This window comes from Eleutherodactylus coqui, chromosome 1 (assembly GCF_035609145.1).
Source record: "Eleutherodactylus coqui strain aEleCoq1 chromosome 1, aEleCoq1.hap1, whole genome shotgun sequence".
In the NCBI taxonomy this organism is placed as follows: Eukaryota; Metazoa; Chordata; class Amphibia; order Anura; family Eleutherodactylidae; genus Eleutherodactylus; species Eleutherodactylus coqui.
The window spans coordinates 70,506,878-70,534,366 of NC_089837.1; the positions used below are offsets into that span (position 1 = coordinate 70,506,878).

At 43.6% G+C, this 27,489-nt stretch overlaps 1 protein-coding gene across 1 annotated transcript in view; it reads left to right on the forward strand.

Annotated features, from left to right (window-relative positions):
* Positions 1-27,489, forward strand: part of NBAS (NBAS subunit of NRZ tethering complex) — a 616,392-nt gene that overhangs the window by 482,375 nt on the left and 106,528 nt on the right. The window contains exon 48 of the mRNA XM_066597064.1: positions 18,126-18,321. Within this exon, the coding sequence (XP_066453161.1) occupies positions 18,126-18,321 (196 nt within the window). The remainder of the gene's footprint in view (positions 1-18,125; positions 18,322-27,489) is intronic.

A 27,489-nucleotide genomic window follows, 5' to 3' on the forward strand; every position in this document is an offset into this window, starting at 1 on the left:
GTGCAGGATTCACTAAATCATCCCAGACAGATATTTGTCCAGCCTTTGTTTGAACACTTCCATTGAAGGAGAACTCACCACCTCCCGTGGCAACCTGTTCCACTCATTGATCACCCTCACTGTCAAAGTTTTTTCTAATATCTAATTTGTGTCTTCTCCCTTTCACTTTCGTCCTATTGCGTCTAGTCTTTCCTTGTACAAATGAGAATAGGGCTGATCCCTCTGCACTGTGACAGCCCTTCAGATATTTGTAGACAGCTATTGTCTCCTCTCAGCCTTCTCTTCTGCACGCTAAACATTCCCAGATCCTTTAACTGTTCCTCATAGGACATGGGTTGCAGACGGCTCACCCTTTTGGTAACTCTTCTCTGAACTTGCTCCAGTTTGTCTATGTCTTTTTTAAAGTGAGGTGCCCAGAACTGGACACAGTATTCCAGATGAGATCTGACTAAGGAAGAGTAGAGGGGGATAATTAGAGACTCTATGCTTCTCTTAATACATCCCAGAATAGTGTTTGCCGTTTTGGCTGCTGCATCACATTGTTGATTCATGTTCAGTCTATGATCTATTAGTATACCCATGTCTTTCCCACATGTGCTGCTGCTTCGTCCAATTCCTCCCATTCTGTATTGTTAGGAAGATCCAAAAATCTGAGTTTTTTTCTTAATTTCTTGTACTTTGATATTTGTGTGAGACCTCCACATTATCTCAGGATCCTTCCTGCACCAGCTCTCTCCTTTGGATGTCCTCGGGACAGAGTGTCCACAATATTATCCCTATTGTTTTGCCTACCTGGCCCCATGGCGTGGCAGTCAACCTATCCTTAAGTTGAGCCGTGCATGCTAAGTGAGTCCTCTTTTCATTCTTTGCATCCATCTATTTAGACATCTACAGTATCAGTTGAGGCACTATCTCTAACATACTATAACTTATCTTGTCTTTGCACCTACGATTACTTTCTCTACCCACAGCCCCCATTCATTCGGAGACCTTTGGGACCACTGTTCTTAAGATCAGTGGGGAATCCAGCAGTTAACCCCCAGCGATCACCTAGTTATGCACTATCCTGTGGATTCTTCAAGTTCTCAGCTGTCCCCGGCGGCCCCTTTTAAAGTGAATGGACCGGAGATGAACATGCTAGTCCTAAGCTGCCCCATATTTCAGGACACTCCGGGCTGCACTCCGTGTAAAGATTGTGGTGAGACAACCCCTTTAATTTCATGAATGTAAGAAGGAGGGGGAGATTAAATTAATGTCTCCAGAAAAATATAAGAGGAAAATTTGGAGGACTTTTTCTTTTACTTTGTACCCTGTAGATAGTAATTATAAACAGATTAGCATCAAAAGTAGTGTTGCAGTTTTTCTGAGATCACAACATTTTAGCCCTTCCTCTCTGATTACCTCCAGGCGTTCTCTTCTGCAATCCCTCTTCACCATATATTAATTGGTGGGGCAGATGTGACATATGTTGTATAGACTTTTTTTTCTTGCATTTGTGTAGCAAAATTGTCGACAGAATTCACAATGACGTTTTAAAATATATTTTTTGTGTTTTGTAAAGAATGTTTTCTTTTCCAGTGTAACACTAGGACCCAGTAGCTGCACAATCCTAGCACATGTAGCTTTATCCCAGAGGTATATTTATATAACCACTTTATTAGAGACCCCCTTTACTAGTGGCGCGTTGGACCTTCTTTGGCTTTCAGAACTGCATCAGGTGGTGAAATACCGTCCCCTGTGGACCGGAAGCTTCTTGTAGTTGGTACAAATTAGCTGGGCGTGCTGACATGTTTTGTACAGCTGACAGGAAGGGGTCATCAATTCATGCTGCTTACACCAAATTCTGACGACCTATCACCATGGGGCAACAGAAATCTGGTGTCATCTGACCAGGCAATGGTTTCTGGCCACTTATTGATCCAATTTTTGCACACTTTAACCCACCGGAGTCGCATCCTTTTTCTTTCTCTTAGACAGCAGGGATTCTGGAACTAATTTTCTGCTCTTATAGCCCATCTGTGCTAAGGGACGATGAGTTGTGCGTTTGAACACATTAGTTGGACCACTAGTATTGCAGTTTGCTTGACTGCGCACTGCCTGTTCATCTGACTGATTCTTAGCATCCTCCTTTGACCACTTTCATCGATGAGCTGTTTACAAGATCCCCTTTCTCTGGATGTTTTTCCTCGATCATCCCATACTCAGTATACTCTCCACACCACTACATGACAAAACCTCAGAAGGTTGCCAGTGTATGAAATCGTGGCCCCCGTTTAGTCTAACCCTGATGACCAGGCCCCGTTGGAAGCTACTAAGATCGCTCGATTTTCCCATTCTGATGTAGATTCACACAGAAACTGATCCCGAGAAGACTTATCTCTGATTTTCTGCTGCACTCCGGCGTCACGGGTCTAATTTCCATACAGGGAAGCTCCAATCTAGTAAAGTGGCCATTCAGTTCATATGCTGTTCAGTATATCAGCGTATATGGCAGATAGTGATACTACATAGAAGTCTATCGTTCCTCACTGTAGAGACAGAATGTGTCCATGCGGTTTCCAGTAAAATATTTTAACTTGAAATGATACCAGTCAGTATACCCAGGGGCCATAACTGTCCTCGGTCTGTACGCTGATGGCAGTCTCAGCTAGGCGGTGTAGTGTGCCCTACAGTATCTTTACATCCTGAAAGCTGTTCTGATTTTTACACTTTACACTGTGTTAATAATAAATACACTTATAAATAATTGAAGCCCGTATCAAACAAGGTGTCATACACAAGCGGCAGCTACAGGGATTTCTTCTCAAAACTTGACGAATGTTGGGATAATCTTGTAAATTCCATTATCACCTAGCAAAGTTTTTAGAAAGCCCACCAGAAAAAGTATAAATTCTTAAAGACTACCTGTTACTTAATTTTTAATTACTTACACAGCGTAATATTTATTTTGCAACAAGCCATCTAGCTGGTGTGAATCCACAGGATTGCTAAATGCTTTTGCTCAGGGCTAAACCTAGGAGCGGAGATTGAGGAATTATGAGTTCTTCACCCGTAAAATGTGTGTAGAAACCAGAAGGGGTGAGTTATATTACCTTGTAGTGCCCCTTCTGCTACAGATCTGCTTGCTCCTGGGTCCCCTCTTCATTCTTCCAAGATGGTTGTGGCACTACTGCCACTTCTCTGTCAGTAGTCAGACTCTGTATGCTGCTTTCGGATTGGCCAGCACTGCTCATGTGGTTGAAAGGAAGGGACACTGGATCTTGTATGTTGGAATTGGATCCATCCATGGTTGAAAGGAAGGGACACTGGATCTTGTATGTTGGAATTGGATCCATCCGTGGCTGAAGCGGCTTCCTTCCCTACACCATGCTGCTTAGCTTCTAGGATAGTGTGAGTGAGCTGGTTTCACTTTTTCTATGGATTGCCCCTGGATGGTATTTGCACCTTTGAGGATTGAGGATAGGAGCCTTTCTCCAACTTGCAATTTTTTCTGAGTGTTGGTGGGTGCTGTCAACAGTGGAAAGTCACTCGTCTCCTCCTGGGGATAAGGGTTTGGGGTCACCACCCAGGTCTTGGACACTGGCCCTTAACAGTGGAAATAGGCAAAAGACAGGAATTGACAAACAGCTTCTGTTTTGGAGGTGAAAGTCTATAAACAGAGTGAATAGTTTTGTAATAGTAACCTGCGTTGCCCTCGATATTGAGGAACAAGAGTCTCTCTAACTGGTCTAGGGCTGCTGTCGCTTAGCGGATCAATACTAATAACTATGCTAATCTATGAACAACTCACAAGTGTATCTGCAAAGTCTTTGCTGCAATACCTGAGTATCAAGTTCAGGCGCTGAGTCACCAATTACAGCAGTGGGTTTGCGGTTGACTAAAGTCATGAAAGCACCTAATCCCATCGGTCTCAATGGTGCAGGGATTCTCCAGGACTTGGAAGCTCTTTACCATCTACTTCTCTTAGCTTCTCTTCAGGCCAGATACCAACCAATGAAGGCTGTGCCAGAGGGCCTGAGGCGGCACCCAACTGGTAGCTACAACTCCCTTTCAGCTCATCCTGGCATAGACTCCTCCTAGGGTAGCAGCTCAAAAAGGCTTCGCTCCAGGGCCTCCATTGATGTCATGTCTTTTGTGACTCACAACAGTTAATGGCAGAGCAGATTATTAACACTGTATAGAAACCTGAAAATAAAACAAAAATGATACAAGACTACTAACGGTTAGTATTACAAGAAGAATCTTGCCACAACAAGCCATTAAGGCTGGGGTCACACGGGTCGGATTCCCAGCAGAATGGCTGCACCGAAATTCTGTAAAATTTCCGCTGGAAAAGCTGGCATTTTGCTGTGGATTTCGAAGTGGTTTCGCTGTCAGAATTGAGGTTTTGGGGGCAGTCTAATGGCTGAGGTCAAAGTTGGGTGCGTAATGTGATATCATTCTCTATAGAAGCAGCACTTGTCCTATCCAACTACTTTAGTGCATTCTCTTGCAAACTGGAAAGCTTGTAATGGACTTGTGTTAGCGGCCAATCAGGCAGAACTACAGGGGAGGAAGGAATTAGCAGCCTGAAGCAATCATTAAACAGAGGGTCTGTCTCAGACTACTTTAGACTCCTGTTGATGCTGTAGATAAACTAGAGTCACAGATCACAGCTGTGCCCTTTTGGTGCTGAACTCAAAACAACCGAGTTGGTAACTAAGGGCCCTTTTAGACACAACGATTTTCGCTCAAAAATCGCTTAAAGCCATCTTTTGAGCGATAATCGTTGTGTCTAACTGCACTGACGTCGTGCAGTTTTTGTTAAGCCGTCACTGATCTTTCAGCATGTTGAAAGATCAGCGTTCAGTTATCAGAAATTCATGGTGGAATACAGCTGATACTATTGTTTCAGCTGTATCCCACTCCCTGAAGACATGCTGGGTATGAAGAACAGAGCTGTCCAGCTGTGTTCTCCATACCCCAATCGGAGCGCTCAGCTGTATAACACCCGGGCGCTCCGAGTGGGGAACAGCTGGATGCAGAAGACAATCGTCCCCACTTGTCTTCTGCATCCCCCGCTCGGAGTGCTCGGCTGTGTAACAGTCGGGTGCTCCGAGCAGGGAGCAGCTGGATGCAGAAGACAATTGGCCCCGCTTGTCTTCTGCATCCCCCGCTCGGAGCGCTCGGCTGTGTAACAGTCGGGTGCTCCGAGCGGGGAACAGCTGGATGCCAAAGACAAGTGGCGGCCCGCTTGTCTTCTGCACCCCCCGCTCGGAGCGCTGTTAAGAACACAACCATTATCGCTCAAAAGATTTTTGGACCGATAATCGTTGTCTAAACCAAGCATTAGACAGCATGCCCTTTTATAACCATATGAGCCAACTGGTTGACCTACCAATCATCCAGGATCACCAACTCGCTCCTCCTGTGACCCCCCCCCCCAATTCCCCGCCCACCGGGGGTTGCTATACTTTTTTATCTTTGTACATAGCGAACTTTGTACATAGGTTTTTTTTGTGCTTCTTTTTATAATTGAGACATCTGGCATATATCGTTTCCCTCATATGGGCCTACAAACCCAAGATACCCTCTTAATTGGTCTTTTTAATTGTTCACTTGATCTCATTTGTTCTTGTTCATAGCAGTTACGCATCAACTATACTTGTGCTAAAAAAGCTAAGCAATTGCACCTTACACTGCATTTTCCTTTAAAGGAGTGTTCTTATTAAAGACCTCATCACTGGGTATCCAACCTTTGAGACCCTGAGTGATCTTGAGACGGGCACACCCAAATGCCCATTTTAAATGGAGTGGTGGTACTAATATTTGACTGCTTCTCTATTCACTTCTATGGAACAGAGGGAGATTACCAGGCACATCAATCTCTGACTGCCCCACAGAAGTGAATGGACAGCGGTTGATCATGTGCACCTCCCCTCTATTCACATGAGGCATTCGGGTTGCCCATCTTGGAGTCACTGGGGGTCCCAGCAGTCAGACAGCAAGCAATCAGACATTTTGAAGTCTGGTGGGGGTCTGCATCAAAATCCACACAAATAGTACAATTTTGGATATGGTTTTGGTTGATTTCTGCTACATGTGAACATACCCTAAGGGCTTATTCAGATGACCGTATGCACAAAAACGTACAGCGCATTTGCACACAAATGAGGTTTTTGAGGTAGATTTGCGCTCGTACCCTTAAATGGGAAAAACTCCTTTCACCGTTAGTTTTCTTCTTCTGTTTTATCTACGTATATCCAGAAACCCCAGATCCGGCATTTCTTGCCACACAAGAAGGATAGCACATTCCTCCGCCCGGCTCCCTGTTGTATTCCCGTTGGCTGGGCTTGGAGCATATTGTGTTTACCGTAATGCCGTATTCTATCACACACACTGTTGTTCCTCACTCACATCCAGATGGTGGGTTGGGTCCCCATCCAGCCATCTTTTTCAAGTATTAAATGTTGTCATCTTGCTGTCATAACAGAAATAATTTTTTATGAGCCCGGGTTCTCGGGAGACTATTTAAATGATTCATCATGTGGCATTAATAGAAGTTTGGTTAATTAAAACAAAAAGAAGCCGGAGAACAGTTTCACAGCTCAAACTGCAATATGTGTGATGTCAGGTGCTATATGAAATTACTGCAGCAGACTGGAGGAGCTCAGATTTTGTTTTCATTCCCCCAAATCTTTTCTTTCTTTCTTCCTTGTATTCTGTGTTTTTGTACATGATTATAGGAGCCGCCACTTGTTTAAGCTGCTGCTACTCTGCTCTGTTCTGTTAACTGGAATTCAGAGATAGGACACCAAACATGTAGTCTGGAGAAGTCCTTTGACTTCTATGGGACATTTTGTGGGCATGCTTTGTGCAGGGATCGTTGTGCACAGAGGAGGAGGAGGTGAGCTTTGACCATCACCGGCTGTGAATTTTGGATTCTTTACTTTCTATCAATAATTAAATACATAGTAAACATAATGTGTATGGCTTAAAAAAGACATATGTCCATCCAGATCAGCCTTTTATCCTGCAATGTTAATCTAGAGGAAGGCAAAAAAAACCTCAATGAGGTAGAAGCCACTTTTCCTTATTTTAAGGGAAAAAAATTCCTTTTCGACTCCAATCTGGCGTTCAGAATAATCTCCGGATCACCGACCCATCTGAGTAATTAGTGATTATAACATGTAATATTGTATCGCTCTAGAAAAACGTCAAGGCCCCTCCTTGTACTCTTTTATTGAATTCGCCATCACCACATCCTCAGACAGAGAGTTCCACAGTCTCACTGCACTTACAGTAAAGAATCCCCTTCTATTTTGGTGATGAAACCTTTTTTCCTCTAGATGTAGAGGGTGTCCCCTTGCTACAGTCACAGTCCTGGCGTAAATGGAATAAGCGCTTTGGAATAAGTTGGTGCTATACAAATAAAGATGATTATTATTATTAATAAATAGATGATGGGAGAGATCTCTGTATTGCCCCCTGATATATTTATACATAGTTATTAGGTCCCCCCTCAGGCATCTTTTTTTCTAAACTAAATAACACCAGTTTTGATAACCTCTCTGGGTATTGTAGTTCACCCATTCCATTTATTACTTTGGTTGCCCATCTTTGTACCCGCTCAAGCTCTGAAATGTCCCTCATGAGTACCGGTGCCCAAAACTGTCCACAATATTTCTCGTCATATGCCTAGACCTCTTCTGATGCACTCCATGACCCTTTTTGCCTTGGCAGCAGCTGCCTGACACTGGTTGCTCCAGTTAAGTGTACATCCACAAGTCCTTTTCCATATCCGTGTTCCCCAGTGGTTTCCCATTTAGTGTGTAATGGTGACATGTATTTCCTCTGCCCATGTGCAGAACTTTACATTTATCAGTGTTAAAACTCATTTGCCACTTTTCTACCCCAACTTATCCAGATCCTTTTGTAACAATTTACTGTCCTCTTGTGTAACTTTACATAGTTTTGTATCATCTGCAAATATTGATAATTTACTGCAGAATCCTTCTACCATTAATAAATATAATAAAAAAAGAATAGGACCCAATTCTGACCCCTGTGGTTCCCTACTAGTAATGGTGACCCAATCAGACTATGTACCATTTATAACCCCCCTCTGCTTTCTATCACTGACCAGTGACTTACCCACTTACACACATTCTTGTCCAGACCAAGCATTCTCATTCTATATACCAACCTTTTATGGGGCACAGGATCAAAAGTCCAGATACACAAGATCCAGTGACTCTCCAGTCCAGTCTAGAACTTACCTCCTAGTTGAAGCTGATCAGGCTGGTTTGACAGAAGCGATCTCTCATAAACCCATGTTGATATAGAGTTATACAGCCATTTCCCTTGAGGTCCTCCAGGATAGTGTGTTGCCTTTCATTGTACTTCTGTCTTTGATGATTTCTGTTGGGTCACTCACACTAGTCTTTTACAGATACATATTATGCGTGTCCCGTTTTAGTGTGTATCTGCTGTGTAATGGATAATTCCAAATAATTTAGTTGTTGACTTTTCCTGGATACATATTTATAGTATTTTTCCTTAAACTTTGCCTCCAATAACATTTAAAGGGGTTGTCTCACGGCAGCAAGTGGGTTTATACACTTCTGTATGGCCATATTAATGCACTTTGTAATGTACATCGTGCATTAAATATGAGCCATACAGAAGTTATTCACTTACCTGCTCTGTTGCTGGCGTCCCCGTCGCCATGGATCCGTCTAATTCTGATGTCTTCTTGCTTTTTTAGACGCGCTTGCGCTGTGCGGTCTTCTCCCCTTCTGCTCGGTCCAGGCATGAGCGGCGTTCTGGCTCCGCCCCCTTCTACGCGTCATCGCGTAGCTCCGCCTCGTCTCGTGTGCTGATTCCAGCCAATCAGGAGGCTGGAATCGGCAATGGACCGCACAGAGCCCATGGTGCACCATGGGAGAAGACCCGCGGTGCACCATGGGAGAAAACCGCAGTGCATCCCTGGGAAAGTATCGGCGGCCATCTTGGGAGAAGATTTTTTAAAGTCCTTATTTCGTCGGTTCGGTAAGTAGCAAGCGGCTTAAAAACCGCTTTACTTTGCTATTTTATGCCAGGGGGGTGACAGGGGGAATGGGGTAAGGTAAAATTTTGAGGTTTGCCGCGAGACAACCCCTTTAATGTCTATGGACATTTAGTTGAGTGATATGATTTATTCATATTACTAGACTGACCCGATGTTCGCTACACAAACATAAAATGGTTGTAACTGTTTTAAGAACAGGATTCGGCTTGAGCTGTTCACCGTCCACGGCTTGGTCTTTCTACGTTTTGGGGCCATGGCAACAAACTGGTAAGCACTTGATATAAACACCGCTTAGCAACTCTTGACTCCCTAGAGGCGCTATTAGCTGAAGCACAACAGATCCGCTAGACTTAACATAGAAACTTTGACCTTGGCTGATGGGTCACCCAATGGATCCAACTCAAATTTTATGATCTTACGATAGTGGTGAGGATGTCACAAATCTAATGACCCCAAAACATCCACCAAAGGTCACGCAAAGGGGTCAAAGTGTGGTGAAAAAAAAGCCTGTAGGTTTTTTTATATTCGATATACGTCAAATGAACATTTGAATGTGGCAGGGGTACGGACGTTTTCATGCGGATACTTGGACATCATGTATCACAGCTCAGTTTGTGCGCCTGCTCTCATTTACTCTTCCAGTAATATTTAACATTCTAGCATTTTTTGTAATGCAAACATGGGGAATAGATGTTCCACATGTATGGTGCGTGACAGTTCTCATCTATTGTGCCACCGCAGTCCGCTTCAGTTATGCTGCCTCTATTGTGCCGTGGCAGTTCGCCTCTATTTTGCTGCAAATATCTCACCTCAAATATGCTGCCTATACTTTCCTTTCACAGTCTGCGTCTCCTTACGCTGTGACATTGTGCTTGGAAATACTTGCACATCATAGACCACAGTTTAATTTTTAGGCCTGCTGTTATTTATTCTTTTAGTAATGTTTTATATTCCAGCATCTATCTAATACAAACATACGGAATAGATGTACTGTGTCTACAGTTGCGTGACGGTCCGCCCCTGTTGCGCCGCGGCGGTCCGCCCTTGTTGTGCAGTGGCGGTCCGCCCCTGTTGTGCCGCAGTGGTCCCCCCCCCGTTGTACCGTTGCGGTCCATCCCCGTTGCTTCCCCGGCGGTCTGCCCCTGTTCTATTCCTGGTGGTCCGCCCCTGTTGTATCCCCAGCTATAACTGAGGAAGGGGAGTTGCCCCGAAACGCGTCTTTTTATGCTGCTTTAAAATAAAACTGAGAAGCTGAGCTTATTTTCTCTTTTGTACTGTACCTTATATCTCGCTTAGCTGCACCTACACCCATCACATTTTTCTCTTCACTAATCCAAACAGAGACAAATAGATACTATTCACTGTCATTAGTGAAGTGGACACCACTTTGGTCTCCATTCGACAAGCCTTCCATTCATTTTCATTCTATTTGGAGTATAGAATAATCTAGTCGACTTCACTATTCTATACTCCAAATATAACAAATGAACAGAACCCTTGTAAAATGGAGACCAAAGTAGTGTCCACCTCACTAATGACAGCGAATGGTCCTGTTCTCGGGGTTCCATCACAGTGCTGTTTTGGCATCCATGTCAGAGCCTCCCAGATGGAATCCCCCAACGTAGTGACAAATGCTGTGAGAACTCTCCCTTAATACTTGGTGGATTCATGTAATACTATCTGAGGAATTGTAGTAGAGGTTATAGAAGCAGAGATTCAGATCACATTAGTCTCTTGTAAAGGTCATCGCTCCGACCACATAATGTGTAAGAATAACCTGCTTTAGATGGAAGGGCATCATGAATTAATGATGATTGTGAGTTCTGTCATCGCTTGAGTGCTTTTATTTCCCCATATGTCACATTCTATTAAATATAGGAATATTACTTTCTGGCTTTGTGTCTGTAGGCTACGTAATTGTATCAGCCTGTGAGATTAAATCAGATTATGAAAATATGGAATTTGCATCACATTCTTTTTAGCCGTAAATTCCCCCGGAGCACATCGAGGTGAAGAAACACCCAACGTATCTTCTCTTGTTGGGAATGCCCAGCCTGATACACTGCCAAATGCTCTGTTGTTTACTTGTATTGGCCGTTGACAATCAGATTTCAGCACTAACAGACTGCAGAGTACTAAACTCCGAAGGTCTTCATGCCTGAACTCCAAGCTCCACACCTCCTACCGGCCCAAAAGCACTAGAAAAGTCGGCTCCAATATGCTAAAAAAAAATTAAATAATCCATAGAAGTTTGGGGATTCTGTTCTGTGGAGCGATGAAACAAAAATGGAACGTTTTGGACTTATCCATCAGTAGTATGTCTGGAGGAGGAAGAATAAAGCATATGCTGAAAAGAACACCCTACCTACAGTGAAACATGGTTCGGAAACCTGCAGCATGTGGAGGGCAAGATGGAGTCAATCAGATATTAGGAAATTCCAGGAGAAAACGGCATGCCTTTTGTAAGGATGCTGAAGCTTGGGCATCATTGGCCCTTCCAACAGGACAGGGATCCCAAGCATACCTCAAAGTCCATCCACCAAGGCTTGGTTTCAGAAGTCCTGGAAGATTCTAGAGTGGCCATCAGATTCAGCTGACTTTAACTTAATAGAAAATCTCCGGTGGGACGTGAAGAAGGTGGTTGCAGCAGTCCATCAACTTCTGATGACCTATTCTCTGAATAGGTCATCAATAGTTGATGGACTGGGCCTAGTTGCTCGGGAAACCTGTCCATCAGCTGATTGTCTAGCCCTTTGCACTTCCATCATAAGAGACCACAAGAGAAGCAGGGAGTGTAAGAGAAGCTCGCTGCTCCTATGGATTTCCATGGGAATGGAGTTGACGCAACTTCTTATGCTGATCGCTGATGACGACGTTCAGCCAGCTGATAGTGCAGCTGATTCGTGGAGTTTCTGCATAGTGGACTCCTGTCCATCAACTAGTCATCAGTTCAAAAAGTCCAGAATACCCATTTAAAAGTGGCATTTTGTGATGAATTTGGAGAAACTACTTGTTATTAGTAGTGTTGAACTATTTAAGTTTTTCTTGTTTGACTGCTTTTTGCAAACAGCTGAAAGTTTGTACATTTGGTTGATAATCCTAATTTGCTATGGGGGTTGAATAATTTTGATTGCAGCTGTATATATGAGTAATCGCAGTGATCAAACCTGAATGTGAACCACCTAAGTCAGCTCGGCTCTATTAGTAGGCTCTTCTTAATGAAAGTCCGGAGTAGGAGTGTGCAGTATGTCGCTGTGTGCCAGGCTCTCGTGCGCTGCCCTTTCCCAGAGCATGCATGTGATTAAATGCCGTGCACGGAGCAGAGCCTCTGGATCCTCGCACATGCAGTGATGGCTGTCATTGCCGGGGAAGATTGCCTGCCTGACAGTTTGCAGGAACCACAAAAGTTTATAGGAACTTAATTATTGCACTTCTGACTGGCTAGTCCTCACCAAGGTTATATCTGATCCCAGAACTATGTCCCCGCTGGCATCTCAGGGGCAGCACAGAAGGCTCAGGCAGTGTGGGGTATCCAAGACATTGCTGTGTAGGTTTCAGTACAAGTAGTGTACTTACTCGGGAGACTCTTGTAAGTTGTAGCATCCGTCACTTTGCAGTGACACATAAGATTCGGTGTAGGTACCACTGGAAGGGCTTCTTACTAAATGCACCCTTTGTGCACCTGGCATTTTACATCAAGTCTCATTCTAGACAGTGAATAGTGGCACACGTGGCCTCTGTATGTGCCATATTTTTGGCTTTATAAAATGCACTTTTCCTTCCCCCAAAGTGGGAGGTGTGGGTAGGAGTCAGGGCATCTTATAAAGCAAACTTGCTAACATTCCTCGCGATCAGGTGTTTAATGCGAGAACTAAACCACGGTCATGCAAACAAATTCATAATCGTGTGAACATATGTGCGATCAGTTAGCAGTTCTTTCTCCTCCCCACTGCCGCCCATACGTACCGCTGATTGGTGGTGAGCGCCGGCTGGAGCTCCTGCTGCTTACCTGCTCCCACCAATCGGCTTCTACCCTTCCTCCTGCCTTACACAAGTGTCACTGTGACACAGAGCTCTACTGTTTCAGAGCCCTGCTGCTCCTTCTGCTTTGTCACCAGGCACTATCCCTGGGTGAGTGCACAATATTTTTTCCCAATTTTCCTCTTCTAAAATGGGGGTGCATCTTATTAAGCAAACAATATGGTAGGTAATGTGCCCCAGCCATCTTGAGACTATAGGAAGTAATGAATTTACAACAGGGACTCATTTTTTTGTTTCTCACGCCCCCTTTCCATTGCTACCGTCGGGTGCTGCTCTGATTCACGAGATGCCTGGTTCGTAGAATTTTTGATTATTTTCCCAATGGCCACAGTTCCTACATCTCTTCTTCTCCAGCAGCAACATCCTGCTTTGCCTGTCACTGTATTTACTACAAGTTAGATTTAAAGGGGTTGTCCCGCGCCGAAACGGGTTTTTTTTTTTTCAATAGGCGCGAGACAAACCCAATGCATGTGTTAAAAAAAAATTTAGTACTTACCCGAATCCCCGCGCTGCGGCGACTTCTTCCTTACCTTACTAAGATGGCCGCCGGGATCTTCACCCACTATGCACCGCGGGTCTTCTCCCATGGTGCACCGTGGGCTCTGTGCGGTCCATTGCCGATTCCAGCCTCCTGATTGGCTGGAATCGGCACACGTGACGGGGCGGAGCTACGAGGACCAGCTCTCCGGCACGAGCGGCCCCATTCACCAGGGAGAAGACCGGACTGCGCAAGCGCGTCTAATCGGGCAATTAGACGCTGAAATTAGACGGCACCATGGAGACGAGGACGCTAGCAACGGAACAGGTAAGTGAATAACTTCTGTATGGCTCATAATTAATGCACCATGTACATTACAAAGTGCATTAATATGGCCATACAGAAGTGCTGAACCCCACTTGCTTTCGCGGGACAACCCCTTTAAGTTCTAAGGTCTACAATTTTTTTTTTTTTTTAAAAGTACCCCAGAAAGTTGAAAGTGTTGTCACTTCTCAAAGTAATCTCTCTGTTGACGTGCTGTGCACTTTTTTTTACGATGTCTACTCCATGGCCACTGCAAATGCTTCTTAATAGGTCTGTTTTGCCCACTGGAAATTGTTCAGCTACAGAGAGCGTCCTTCATTGTTGGGAGAGCCAAAAAATTGCTAGGTACAAGGTCAAGTAGTAGGGAGCATGAGGAACCATTTAAAAGATGTTGTAATGAGGAAACCCCTGAATCATGGCTGCCTGATGAGTAGGTCAACATTTGCGGCACCCAGCTGGAGGAAACTTTTCATATCTTCAGGTCTTCACACTTGACAGTGTGCACAGATCCTACAGAAATGCAGACTTTGCAGGTAATCTCCTCCACAGTCAATTGGCAGTTCTCCACTGGCGTAATCTTGTTGTTGGATCGGCTGGTGCGTGGCCAAGGCTCCTCTGAGTCGTTCTCACATGACGTTCTTTCTTCCTTAAACCGCCGCAACCACAAACACACATTTTTCACGTCCACGACCTCTTCACCGCATGTATAACTCAACTTGATGAATGTCAATGGATGTCATTCCACGCAAGTAAATATAATGGATGATTACATGCTGTTCTTGGAACGTGAACCTCGCCATTTTAAGTATTGGAAACGTCTCTAGCTTCAGCTGTTTTCACATGGGTTCTGTGCGCTGTCTCACTCTTCCCCGAAGAATGTCCACGTCTTCTAAAATGTGTCCCATGTTTTTATCTGCTCCTATTCCCAAGAAAATCGTTGGAGACCTTCGAACTTGAATGCACCTCATATCATATGTTTCTGCTGTGTAAGGCTTTCTTTATATCTGCATCGGAAGCTCAGAGCCTTCAGTCCAAAATGCGGGAGAAAATAGAGCATCATGCTGCGCTATTGTATAAAGAGCGAATGGCAGAGGTCCAGTGGACCCATTGTAGTTAGTGTGGTTCATCCATTATGTGCTGAATGCAGAGCTCAACCATGGAAAAACCACACTAGTGTGAACCCAACCTAAGCCACCCCATTGGCACATCCCTCAGTTGATTGCTGTGATTGACATATTCTATATATTTGTAGAGAAAATTTGTAATGAATAAGAACCATAGGTGTACAATAGTCAAAGGAAGACCACTAAGGCCACCATTTGAATAGATTTCCGTTCTTCTCTGGTATTTGTGCAGGACAGAATTACACAACGTTGGTCTCTCTTTTAGTAATACACTCCTGTGGTTCTGGCCAGGGCTCTGTCTGTATGCTGGTTTTGGCGATCCAGACAGACCCTCGGGACGCAACCCTTGAATGGAGGCTATAATTTAATGTGAATGTACAATATAAAGAAGTAGTTATTGAATACCCAAAAAAGGCAGTTTGGGCATTACTTTGGTTGGCCACTGTAGATGCATGTAAGATCCCAGCTTATAATTGCAAAGTGAACATGGAAAGAAAGAATAGACTTTATAAGTCATTGCAAATAGCTGAACTGAAGCTTTAATGAGGGGAAGTGAAAATTTTCATACGCTCATTTCACACTGGTTGTTACGGGTGAATAGGACTATGAGACATACGGTAAGTACACACAGCATATAGACTAGGTCAAGTGTAGGGTTTGGTTCTCTACATTAAGGTTGTCCGCCTCAGTCTCTGCAGAGGAAATTTTTACATGTCAGATGAATGTTAGTCCATATATTACATGAATGGTTAAGTCCACCAGAATAGGAGCCACTCATGCAAAGCTACAGAGACGCTCTCTGATATGGCATTTTGTGGTTGGGGGGTCTCACATAGGGGGCCCCCTCTCTGTGTTGCCCATGGGCCCTATTAGGTCACATAGGCATGGGTTGTCTTCATGAGATAACTCCTTTAAAGGGAACTTGTCAGGTTCTAAAATACCCATAACCTTAGCTTATGGTCTTAAAAACAGGGGATGCTGAGTCTGGGGAAGTGACTATAGTTCTCAACTGCCTCTCTGTTCCTTCTATAAGACCTGACAGGTTCCCCTTAATCTCCAATGTGGTGGCGCTGCAGGGAGATTGAACACTTGTGACCAGATCTTGCACAGATTACATATGGGGTACAAACAGCAGGGCACCACGTGATGAGCTTATTGTTGTGGGACCCTTTTGACAAAAAAGGGATTGCCCAAAGTGGAGAAACCATTTAACCTCTTCCTGCCCCAGGACATATATGTTCTGGGTGTTCAGGGGCTGTATGGAGTAGGATCAGGAGCCAAGCCTGCTCCAATGCATGTCATGTCAGCTGCCGATTGCAATTGCTAACCCTTTAAATGTGTCTATCAATTCTGATAGCGGCATTTAAATTTCCTGATCGACGTTGGAAGATCGCAAATGGCCTCCCCACGATAAGATTGCAAGGTGCCATCTGGGTGTCAAGGAATTCTGAAGGCCTCCAGAGCTGCCATGTATTTCTGCCTATTTAAAAGGGCCTATCATAGTAGAATGCCAGCAGAAATACTATATACTGCAGTACTGAAGTATTGTAGTGTGTGGCTTAAACAATCACAAGTTCAAGCTTCTCTGGGAAATGTATGCAAATGGAAAGATCACATAATGCCTCTACAGCACCACCTGTTGGAAGGCAGCATTTCTGCAAGTCAATGTCTGACCTTTTAACCCTTTCCAATCCGCTGTCTGACGTCTGAAGACATTCTGATTAAAGGTTATACAGCTCCGATTTAAGAAGACGTCCGGCAGGGTATTCTTACTGTATATTACTGGCCACTCTGTTGTCGGGGGCCTCTCCAGCATGTCCTATACCGCAGTACTGGCTCTAGCCAGCAGACGGCACTATTGTATAATGGCAGAAAAAGAAAGCTCCCTAGGAAACCCTGAATCCAAAATTGGATTGCAAAGGATTAATAGACTTGCAAGCAATGGCTGGGAATATATACCAAAGCCACTGTCTTCTCCAGAAGGAAAAGACAACATTACGATAAATATGGTTTTCTTCTTCTTCGGAAAAAGATCCTGACTCTGACTTATATTCCCAGCCATTGTTACAAGATCTATTAAAAGGCCAGATATGGTGCTGCAGATGCATTGTTCCATCTTCCCATTTGCATAATAGTACCATTGACAAATACAACTCCTCTAGCAAAAGACAAAAAAGGGCCTTGTCATTAGGGAGTTAATGTATTTTTTTCCTTTAAAACAAACTATTAAAGGAGATGTCCCGAGGCAGCAAGTGGGGTTATACACTTCTGTATGGCCATATTAATGCACTTTGTAATATACATTGTGCATTAATTATGAGCCATACAGAAGTTATAAAAAGTTTTTTACTTACCTGCTCCGTTGCTAGCGTCCTGGTCTCCATGGTGCCGACTAATTTTTGGCCTCCGATGGCCAAATTAGCCGCGCTTGCGCAGTCCGGGTCTTCTGCTGTTCTCTATGGGGCTCCGTGTAGCTCCGTGTAGCTCCGCCCCGTCACGTGCCGATTCCAGCCAATCAGGAGGCTGGAATCGGCAGTGGACCGCACAGAAGAGCTGCGGTCCACGAAGATAGAGGATCCCGGCGGCCATCTTCAGCGGTAAGTATTGAAGTCACCGGACCGCCGGGATTCAGGTAAGCGCTGTGCGGGTGGTTTTTTTAACCCCTGCATCGGGGTTGTCTCGCGCCGAACGGGGGGGGGGTTTAAAAAAAAAAAAACCCGTTTCGGCGCGGGACATCTCCTTTAAGGTAAATGTAGAGCAAAGCTGATGTAGCTCAGTGACCTGTTATCCTGACACCGACAGTGCGAATGACTGGGCAAAGTCCTATCAACCTGCAAGAGACACTTATCATGAGCTGCAGCTCCTGCATGGACCAGTGGTGGTCATGATGAGTGACAGCTATTTCCCACATTTATGCCAGGTGAAGTTCTATTAAGTGTTTTGCTCTACACCAAACTTCAGTAAATTCCGTTCTCAGTATAGTTGACCTGCATTTCTGTAAGTAGAAGTAATAATGAAGTGATGGAGATGTACGGCAGCTACACAACGCTCTACCATTGGCACAATATTTCTTGGATGCAAATTTTCAGTTGCTTCTTTTGTTTTATAGGGAGAAACTTGTTTCATCTGACGACCTCTTGGAGTGGTTGCGGCCGTTTTGTGGTGATGACTCCCTACCGGTGAAACCCAGAATCGACGTACTACAGATTATGGAACAAGCATTTAATCTGAGTGATGAGGACAGCAAGCTGCTTGTATTTTTCAGAACACAAGCCGTTCTGAAGGCTTCTTGGCCAGACAAAAAGGTAGTGTTAGCATTTCATCTTTACTTTGATTAGAATCATTGTATGGTGGAGTTGGAAGGGACCTCCAGGGTCATCGGGTCCAACCCCCTGCTCAATGCAGGATTCCCTAAATCATCTCAGACAGATGTCTGTCCAGGCTCTGTTTGAACACTTCCATTGAAAGAGAACCTGTTCTACTCATTGATCACCCTCGCTGTCAAAGTTTTTTCTAATTAGCTCTTATTTCCTTTCCTCTTTTATTATTGAAGAGCTTCGAGGGTTATTGATTGGTTTTCTTACTGTCCCAGGTCTGAGTAGAAGAGCAATAGAAGAATATAGCTATACGAGATACATTCACGTTCTAAGGTTTCCTAAATGTTTTCTAAAAAAAAAATACCCCAGAAAGCTGGAAGTGTGGTGACTTCTCAACATAACCTCCTTCTTGAGGGACTCATTTTTCACAACCTCACCACCATGATTGCATGGCCACTGTGAACACTTCTTTAGTATCGCTGATACAAGAGAGGCCCGAATGGAAAATGTGCAATCACAAAAAGCGTGAGTCAGGCGAGTAAGGGAGCATGGGGAACAACTTCAAAGTTGTTGCCATGAATAGGCCCCTGAATAAGGACAACCCAATGAGCAAGAGTGTTGTCTTTATGGATTTGCCGCAACCTCCTGGAGGAAACATTCCAAATCTTCAGGACTTCACGCAGGATAGTGTTCACAGATCCTACAGAAATGCAGATTTTGTCAACGGTCCTCCATAACTACTTGCTCCACTCACATGGTCATATTGTCAGACCGGCTTTTGCATGGTCGAGGTTCCTTTTTGGTTCATTCTCATGTGACGTTCAGCCTTCTTAGAAATGCTGCACCCACAAACACATTTTTCACAATACCTTCACCGCATGTTTCGATTCAACTATTGGTAATGTCTCTATGTGCGTTTCCACCCTATTAATTTCAGTGGGGCGGAAGATAGAGTTCAAGTACTCCACTATCTTCAGCTATGCCATTGAAATGAATGGAGTGGTGGTACGCATGTTCGACTGCCACTCCATTCCTGCGGGACCGTCAGGACCCCCATTCTCTGGATCAGTGGGGGTCTCAGCTGTCGGACAACTACTGATCAATTTGATAACTTTGCTTCATGGGACACTTTATTTAATGGAATTGTCCCTCTCTTTATGATCTTTTTGGGCATATGGACCTCATAGAGGGTAGTCGCCTTCTAGGGACCCTCTTCTGTGAGCCAAAGCTGAGAACCACTAACAACTGGTGTCTCTTGCCTTGGTGGACCCAGTCTATCAATCTATTACCCGTGTAGTTCTACATTTTCATGCAGTAGCTGTTGGAAAATGAGAGCCAGCCTGCTAGGAAATAAACTATTTAAATGGGAGATTCTTAGTGCCCATTTTGATCATATTGTGAGTGCCCACCTGCTATAACAAGTTACCCTCCATCTGATAGTTTCCTGCACGAAGTACTATACGTGTGCAGCAGAAGACCTCACTCTCTGTTCTGGACCTAGGCCTACAAAATGTACTCAGTTTAAGTATAACAGTAGCCTGGCAGAAACCAGGAGCAAAGAGAAGTATTGGTGAGTCCGCTATGCAACACTCTTTGTAGTCTTTGGGGAGTTACAGAAATGGTCAAGTACATGGCTGCTTCCTTAACTACCCATAGACTGTAGTGGAGAGTACAGTGTACATATGCCCAGTTTCCGCTACTGTACTTTCTGAAGCAGGCACACTGCAGTTGTTAAATGGGGTTCTCTGGGATTTTCGCTATTGGTGATCTATCCTCAGGAGTTGATCGGCAGAGGTCCACCACTTGGGATCCTCACCAATGAGCTGATTTCAAGGCCCGCATTCAGTATGGACAGTGCTGGAAGCAGATAATGCTGTCAGAATTGCAGTGGCCTAGTTTTATACTACAGGCACAGCTCCCACAGAATCCATTGGGAGCTGTGCCTGCAGTACTAAACCAGGCAGCACTGTCTATACTAACAGCGGACCTAGGGATCAGCTGATTGGCAGGCATCTAAAGCAGTGGAATCCTACCGATCAACTATTGTCTATTGATGACCTTTAAGGGGAAAAATGCTGAAAGAAGGTAAAGGAGAAGTGTACAGAAGAACACTAGAAGGCAGGACATTATATTCTAGCAGTAATCAAAAGGGAATTTCACAATGACCAAGTGATGTAGAATTTGTCCTTTGTGTTGTGGATGGAAGCAGTAAGGAATTCGGATAGGGTGGCAGTCCCAGACGCAGGGTGGTGCCATGCCAATAAGTTTTATATTGATTCTTTTTATAGAGGGTGTATAGTGAGTTCTTAGCAACTCCAGATCAGATCCTGCTCCAAACTTCAAGAAATAATTATCTACCCAGCCTTCTTTCTTCTCTAAGCATGTAAGAGTGCTTGGAGCAATGACTATATATAGAAGAAATAAGGCCTTTGGAAGAGAAACGGAGCTGTAGCAGTCATGAGTCTGCTGTTATCTGTATGTTGTGTTAGAAGAAATGGAACTCCTTTCAGTGATTGCAGGAAATACAGGGAAGTTATCTGAGCAGGGACCTGCAAGGTTGTTAAAGAGGTGTTCCCATTTTGGCCTTTCATGACCAAGATAGGTGGTCGGAACAGAGCAGCCGGGTGTTCCTATCGGAAAAAATCTAGCGTTTAGCACAGAGCTGTTTCCGTGTCTCTCATTAAAGTGAATGGGAGCTACAAAAGCTGTATAATACAGTGTACAGTGCTATTTCTGTAACTTGAGGAGTTACGGGAAAATTTTAGCGCGCTGTGCTACACTTTTCTGTAGCTTCCATTCACTTCAATGAGGGCTATGGAAACAACGTGGCACTAAGTGCTCAGCTAGTCCTGTAGGCTCCCGCTGGGTGGCCAGTAGCCATGGAAATCAGCTTCCCATCTCAGCTATAAAAGGCCAAAATGAGAATACCCCTTTAAGTAGAAAAAGGCCAGCAGCATACCAACATCTGTTGATATATGAAGTGAAAGCATCTGAAAGAAAAGGAATCTAGAGAGAGGAGGTGAAAACTTTTTGAAATCACTCTCTTGAAATAGCCAATATCTTGTCAGGATAGACTCCTTTATGTCCACGCAACACCGCTATCCAAACCGTGCCACAAGGTTCCATAAAGAATAATTATGCAAGACAATGATAGGTTTTCCTCCTTACTAAAGTAGATTCTATGCAACTTTGCTCTGATAGGGAATTTGAACCCATGTCCTCAGCATTAGAAGGCAGCAAAGCTAGCCACCAAGCCTCCATGTCTTCTAATTTATCCGATATGGAGGTATTATTTCATCACTCATACACATAACTTTTCCCAGGGAGCATTGCATGGTCTAAAGGACTCAAGTCCATACATGCTTATGGTGCTCTCTCCACAAGTAGTAGAAACATTACTCCTCTGGACTGAAGTTCATGGCCTATCATACAGCCAACTAGAACCCTGCTGTGCATTAATGGACGGGGGTTTAACTCCAAAACAGCTGTTTCTACATGGATATTCTGGTGTGGCTTACATCCCTAGTCATGTTGCAAGGATTGTTTAAAAGGTCCAACACTGACTCATATAGTTGCTTCCCTCCAATAGGCAGCACTGTAGAAGAATCATTCCATCCCTCATTTGCATAGTGTTTTCCCAGGAAACATTGCATGTCCTATAAGAGTCCCTACTTTTGTGGTGCTCTCTCCACAAGTAGAAACGTCGTCCCCCCCCCCCCCCCCCCAAACTCAATTTATCCCATATATTAGTCGTGAATATCAGAGTTCCTTTCTGTAGTTCTCACGGTTAACAAAAAAAATAAGGCATAAATTATGCGGCTGTGCTTCCTGGCCACTTAGATTTGACTTTTACGCATAACATCTCTGCAGTGGAACATAAAATAACTATTATTATTAAAGTGCATGTTGAAATGCTCTTAATGACAGTCTTTCTGGAGACATTCACAGTAATTAATGATCCGTCTTTTTACGCTGAGTATTAAAGAGTACATCTGTGTATATAAGGTAGACCTGTAATTAAGTATCAGGGACATTCGTGGTCTCCATGAGCACCGCCGCTTTGATTCTGCGGCGATGTGCATTACACATCGGCAAGAAAACCATTTATGTGAAACTTTAGTATTAAAGAGGGGTTTTTTTCTTCCCACAGAGAAATAAGGATTGATATAGATAAATACTTTCTCGGCTTCACCGCTTTTGCTTTATTGCTTGACAGTTTTCTGCTTTTATTAGTTTGAAAACTCAATCGGAGGTTTGCGAGAAAAAATATTTAACATTCCGTCCCATTAGACAAAAAGATCCTACGTCTCTATCGTTACTTTCCCATCAATAAGACAATTCCTTTTTTTTTTTTTACCCAGTGAGATATAAAACCGAAAGAACGGGAAGATCTTCATACAGCAAATATACAATTAACCACAGCCTGACCTGAGCTATAAAGGTAGAGCAGAGGCCTTCAATCATTGTGGAGGCAAATGGGTTTCTACTAATCTAGTCAATAGGAGTTCTAAGATTTGACTCGGCTGACAAAGTCATCTTTCCCTTTCAGATTTGAACAAGGAAATTGAATTGTTTTCACCAACTTGCAGATATAAAAGAAAAAGGTTGATGCCTTACTATAATTCTAGACCATTCAACACTTGCTTTTGTACCGGCTGCTGCTCGGTGTCTCCCATTGCTAAAGCAGCTCAGTATGGGCGGGATCTTTTAACCCTTTCCAATCTACTCTCTGACGTCTTCCTACATTCTGATTTGAAGCTTGTACAGCTCCAATGTCGGAAGATGTCCAACAGGGTATTCTTACCGGCTATTGCCAGCCACTCTGCTGTCGGAGCTTCTCTGGCACACACACGCTGGCTTCAGCCAGCAGAGGGCACCATTGTATAACAGCAAAAAGAGAAAGCCTTTTAGGAAATCCTGAATCCAAAATTGGATTGGAAAGGGTTAATTAAAGGATCTGTCTCATTAATGCAACCCGTTGTTTAAACTGAAGCCAGCTCAGCAATCCGCTAATATCACAAGGAACCGTACATTTTGGAAAGAGGTTTTATATTCATGAGATAACCCCTTTTATAAGAAATACACAGTAATGGAGCGTTAATTGAATGGCGACTTTGTTAGAGATACCGTCTCTTTCACCTTTGGAGTTTCCTTGTATGGACATTAGACCCGTAACCCCCGGGGTGCAGCATAAAATCAAGCGAGCAATCAAGCGAGCGAGAGAGAGAGAGAATATGAATATGTTGTGATCAAGGAAAAACGTTCTGTAGAGCTAAATAGTTCATTGATGAAAGGAATCAAGCGAGGATGTCAAGAATAGTTCCGCCAAACAGGCAGTGTATAGTCAAGCAAATATTACTCCAGCTAATACACAACTCATTATTCCTTAGCACTGATAAGCTATAGGAGCGGACAACCAATTCCAGTGTCAGTGGGGCCAAAGGGCACAAAAATGGGATCACTGAGCAGTGGAAGAACATCACCTGGTCAGATGAATCCAGATTTCTGTTGCATCTTGCAGATGGAAGGGTCATAATTTGGTGCAAGCAGCATAAATTGATGAACCCTTCCTGTTAGGCTGGTGGAGGTGGAGTAATGGCATTGGGAATGTTTCCTTGGCACAACCTGGGTCTTCTGATACCTGTGGATGGGTATCACATTGAATTGCTGCAACTCCGAAGGCCAATAAAGGTCCAATGTGCTACTAGATGGGTGTCTCCAGTACAGTAGCCATACAGTGTATCTGAAAAGTGTTATATTACAATATATTATAAGAATAGCCGATTATCTAAAGTAATGCATTTTTTTCAAACTGACCTTTGCCTTTTCTACTGCATTACTTACTGGCCATATCTGACTGGGCTTTATTCTGGTACAGTTTGGACATTACATTCCGTGGTGATCTAGGTTTGGTTCTTTATTGCTATTGGGGTCTGAGTGAGTCTAACATAGGGCCACATTACCTCCTTGTGTAACCACCCTAGGGAAAGAAACTAACATATGCTTACTAATTAGCTATATTTACCCATCAAAGCTCAGGAGTGGAATCTTCATGCAATGTTCACATGTAGCAGATGGCAGGGATCAAATTATGGTGCCTTGTTTGATCATCTCCGTTGAGCCAAGAGCTCATCCACCATTTCCGACCCATACTGTTTTAGGCCAACCTTACACAAGTGTTTTATGACCATAACACCCCGATTCCACTCTTCCAACCTCCTCGCCCCCCTTTGAATCTACTGAACCAAACTTGCGCCATTAAGAGATGGTGATCTAAGTTTAGTTCATTATTTGCGTCTGAAGGTCCGGGATATTCTAACGTATGGCTATATGTGAGAGCAGATAATCCCATCACAGATAACGCAGCTGGAAATAATATATCATCGCTAATTAACCATATTTACCCTTCAAACCTCCGAAATGTGGGATTCACATAAAGCTTCATGCAGCGTTCACCAGTAGCTGATGGTTGTGTTCGAAACCAAGCAACCAAGGTAGTGTGATAATGTCTGGAGGACAGAGTGCACACATGAGTATTAATCATAGCTCACATAAGATGGGCTTAATGATATTGAAAAGTTCATTTTACCAGATGATGTGTGAAAGCTACTCCTAGTTTGTCAAGTAATCCTCTTAGAGCATAAATCAAAGTGGGGCTTAATATTTAATTACACTGCGGGTGTTTTAAGAAGCCGTCCACAAATCAATGTGCTGCCGGGAAGCCGTCCAGCTTGTGCAAAATTAAAAATGTGCTGCATGTAGAAAGCCACAAATTCTGCCGTCCTAGCCGGGCAATCTCCAGTTTTCTAATGATTAGTTCACACAATTAAAAATTCAGAGGTCCTCATTTTTCAATAGCACAAAAATGTAACAATTCCACCTTATTTTACATTCACTAGCCGTGCAAGCCTTGTCGCGGAGGGGGAACGTCTGTGTTGTTCTAATCCCCTTGATACATTTTATCAGGACACTTCAGGTTCTGTAATTTTCTAGTTAACTGGTGCATGAAAAATATGGGTCAAAATACTGGCATTTTCTTTAAAAAAAAAAATTTACACTTTGTATAAAATGAAGCTTTACGTTATGAATTGAAGATTATGCAACCGTAAATTCATGGGAGCGTCATTGCTATTAAATGATACCAAAATGCTCTTTATCAGCAGTTCTTGGAACAGTTGCTAATGTACATTTTATGGTTCATATATGAAGTTGTGCCTCTACGGCTTTTAGGGAAATGATGGAACTGTTGAGTTTAGTTTGGAAATCTGTCTAAATTTGGTCATTAAAATATGATTGGAGTGACGTTTTTAAAGAGTTTGTACCAGAATTACAAGTTATTCCCTATCCATAGGATAGCGAATAACTTGCTGATTGGTGGGACCTCACCACTGAAATCCTTACCGATTCTGAGAACGGGTGTCCTGTGTCCCCCTATTCTAGGCCCTGTAGGGATGCTTCTCTAATCCGCAGTGACATCACACTGAATGAAGCTTGCTTGGTTGGCCCTCCGTTCATTTCAATGGAGCTGACGGAAATACCCAAGCTCTTTCCACTCATCTATCTCAAGCAGTCCTCTTGAAAATATACGAAGTGGCGGCACGCTTGCTGATCTTAGCTGAGACCCCAACTGAACCCAAGAATGGGGGTCCCGTGTTCCCCCTCCTCCACACTGCTGGCTTACTGTTTTACGTGGCATGGACTCAGTCTGTTGGTTGAACTGACAAGAGCCATGAACACGGTGGTGTACCCTGACATTCTAGACAATTATGCTCTTCTGACAATGTGTTAATACTCTGGGAATGGTCAGCAATAATTCCGACAAGACAGCGTGTCTCATCACAAATCCAACACTGTTTTATGTTGGTTTGAGGCTACAGATGTTCCACAATAGAACTGGCTGCAGAGAGTCCCGACCTGAACCCTACTGAACATCTCTCGGATGAACTGAAGCATCGGGTCAGGAAATATCAGTGTCCATCTTCTTTGAGAGAACTCTTCAGACATTTGCAGGAGGAATAGAGGGAAATACTAGCTGAAGTGTATGAGATGTTAGTAAAAAGTATGCCACAGAAAATATATGATGTCATTAGGGCCCCACGAAGTATTAACCTGTAAAAATAAATACTACTTTTGGTTCTTGCTTAGGTGTCCAGTTACTTTTGGTAGAATAGTCTAAAATTGGACACCCAGTAAACAGCTGGGGAAAGTTGCCCCTGTAGTGGCCACTATAGGAGAAATGTAGTATTACCTGTGGGTAATAAATGAATGGACCTGGTCCACGAGAGTTCTTTATTGGCTCTCCATTGTAGCTTATAGAGGGTGAGTTCCAAGTGGAGAAACACCCCATCTCTACTCATCCATATGCCCTAATAGATGGTTGTTGAGAAGAAATATCACTTTTAAGATAGTTTTTTTTTTTTAAGTACAATAAGATTATAGGCATTAGTCATTTTATGTTAATTTGTTACAGGTTGGCTGGGAACAATATAATGTGCAACTTACTAATATATTATTGTTTGTGCATCTGTACGGATGTCTTACTCTGATAAGCTCCGCCCCCTTGTTAGTATAGTCCTCTGCATGCCGCTCTCATTCTAAACATGGCCACTGATGGAGGTGCACATAACAAGATACATCCGTCAGTGACCTCCATTGAATAATACTGCACACAGCATGGGAAACTAGTAAAAGGGTTTTACACAGACTTAGAAGTCCCCTTTTCGATTAGAGCATCCTGTTAATAAAGGGTATTCCAGAATGGAGAGCAGTTTCAGAGAGCAGGTACCGCTTTCTCTGCCTCTTTAGGACCTCCGCATGTCCCTGCATTACATAGACAGCTGCTTGATTTCAGTGGGCACTGTGTAGTGTTTCATTTTCCCTATAGTGACCCCGCCGGTTAATTCAATACTAGCGGTCAGGTTGAACACAAAGATTTCAGCTGATTGCTGGGGTTCCAGCAGAAAGATACCCCGCTAACTGCTTATTTTCTGGATTCCCACTTCGAAAAAAGGATTTTCACAAATATTGGACAAAATATTTAAAAGTGGATTCTTCACAACATTAAAAATTAGATTCTGCCTTGTAGATCAAATCTGCAACTTGCTAATGCTATATTTACTAACCGCCTACCTCCAAAAGTAAAGAGAATCTCTTACA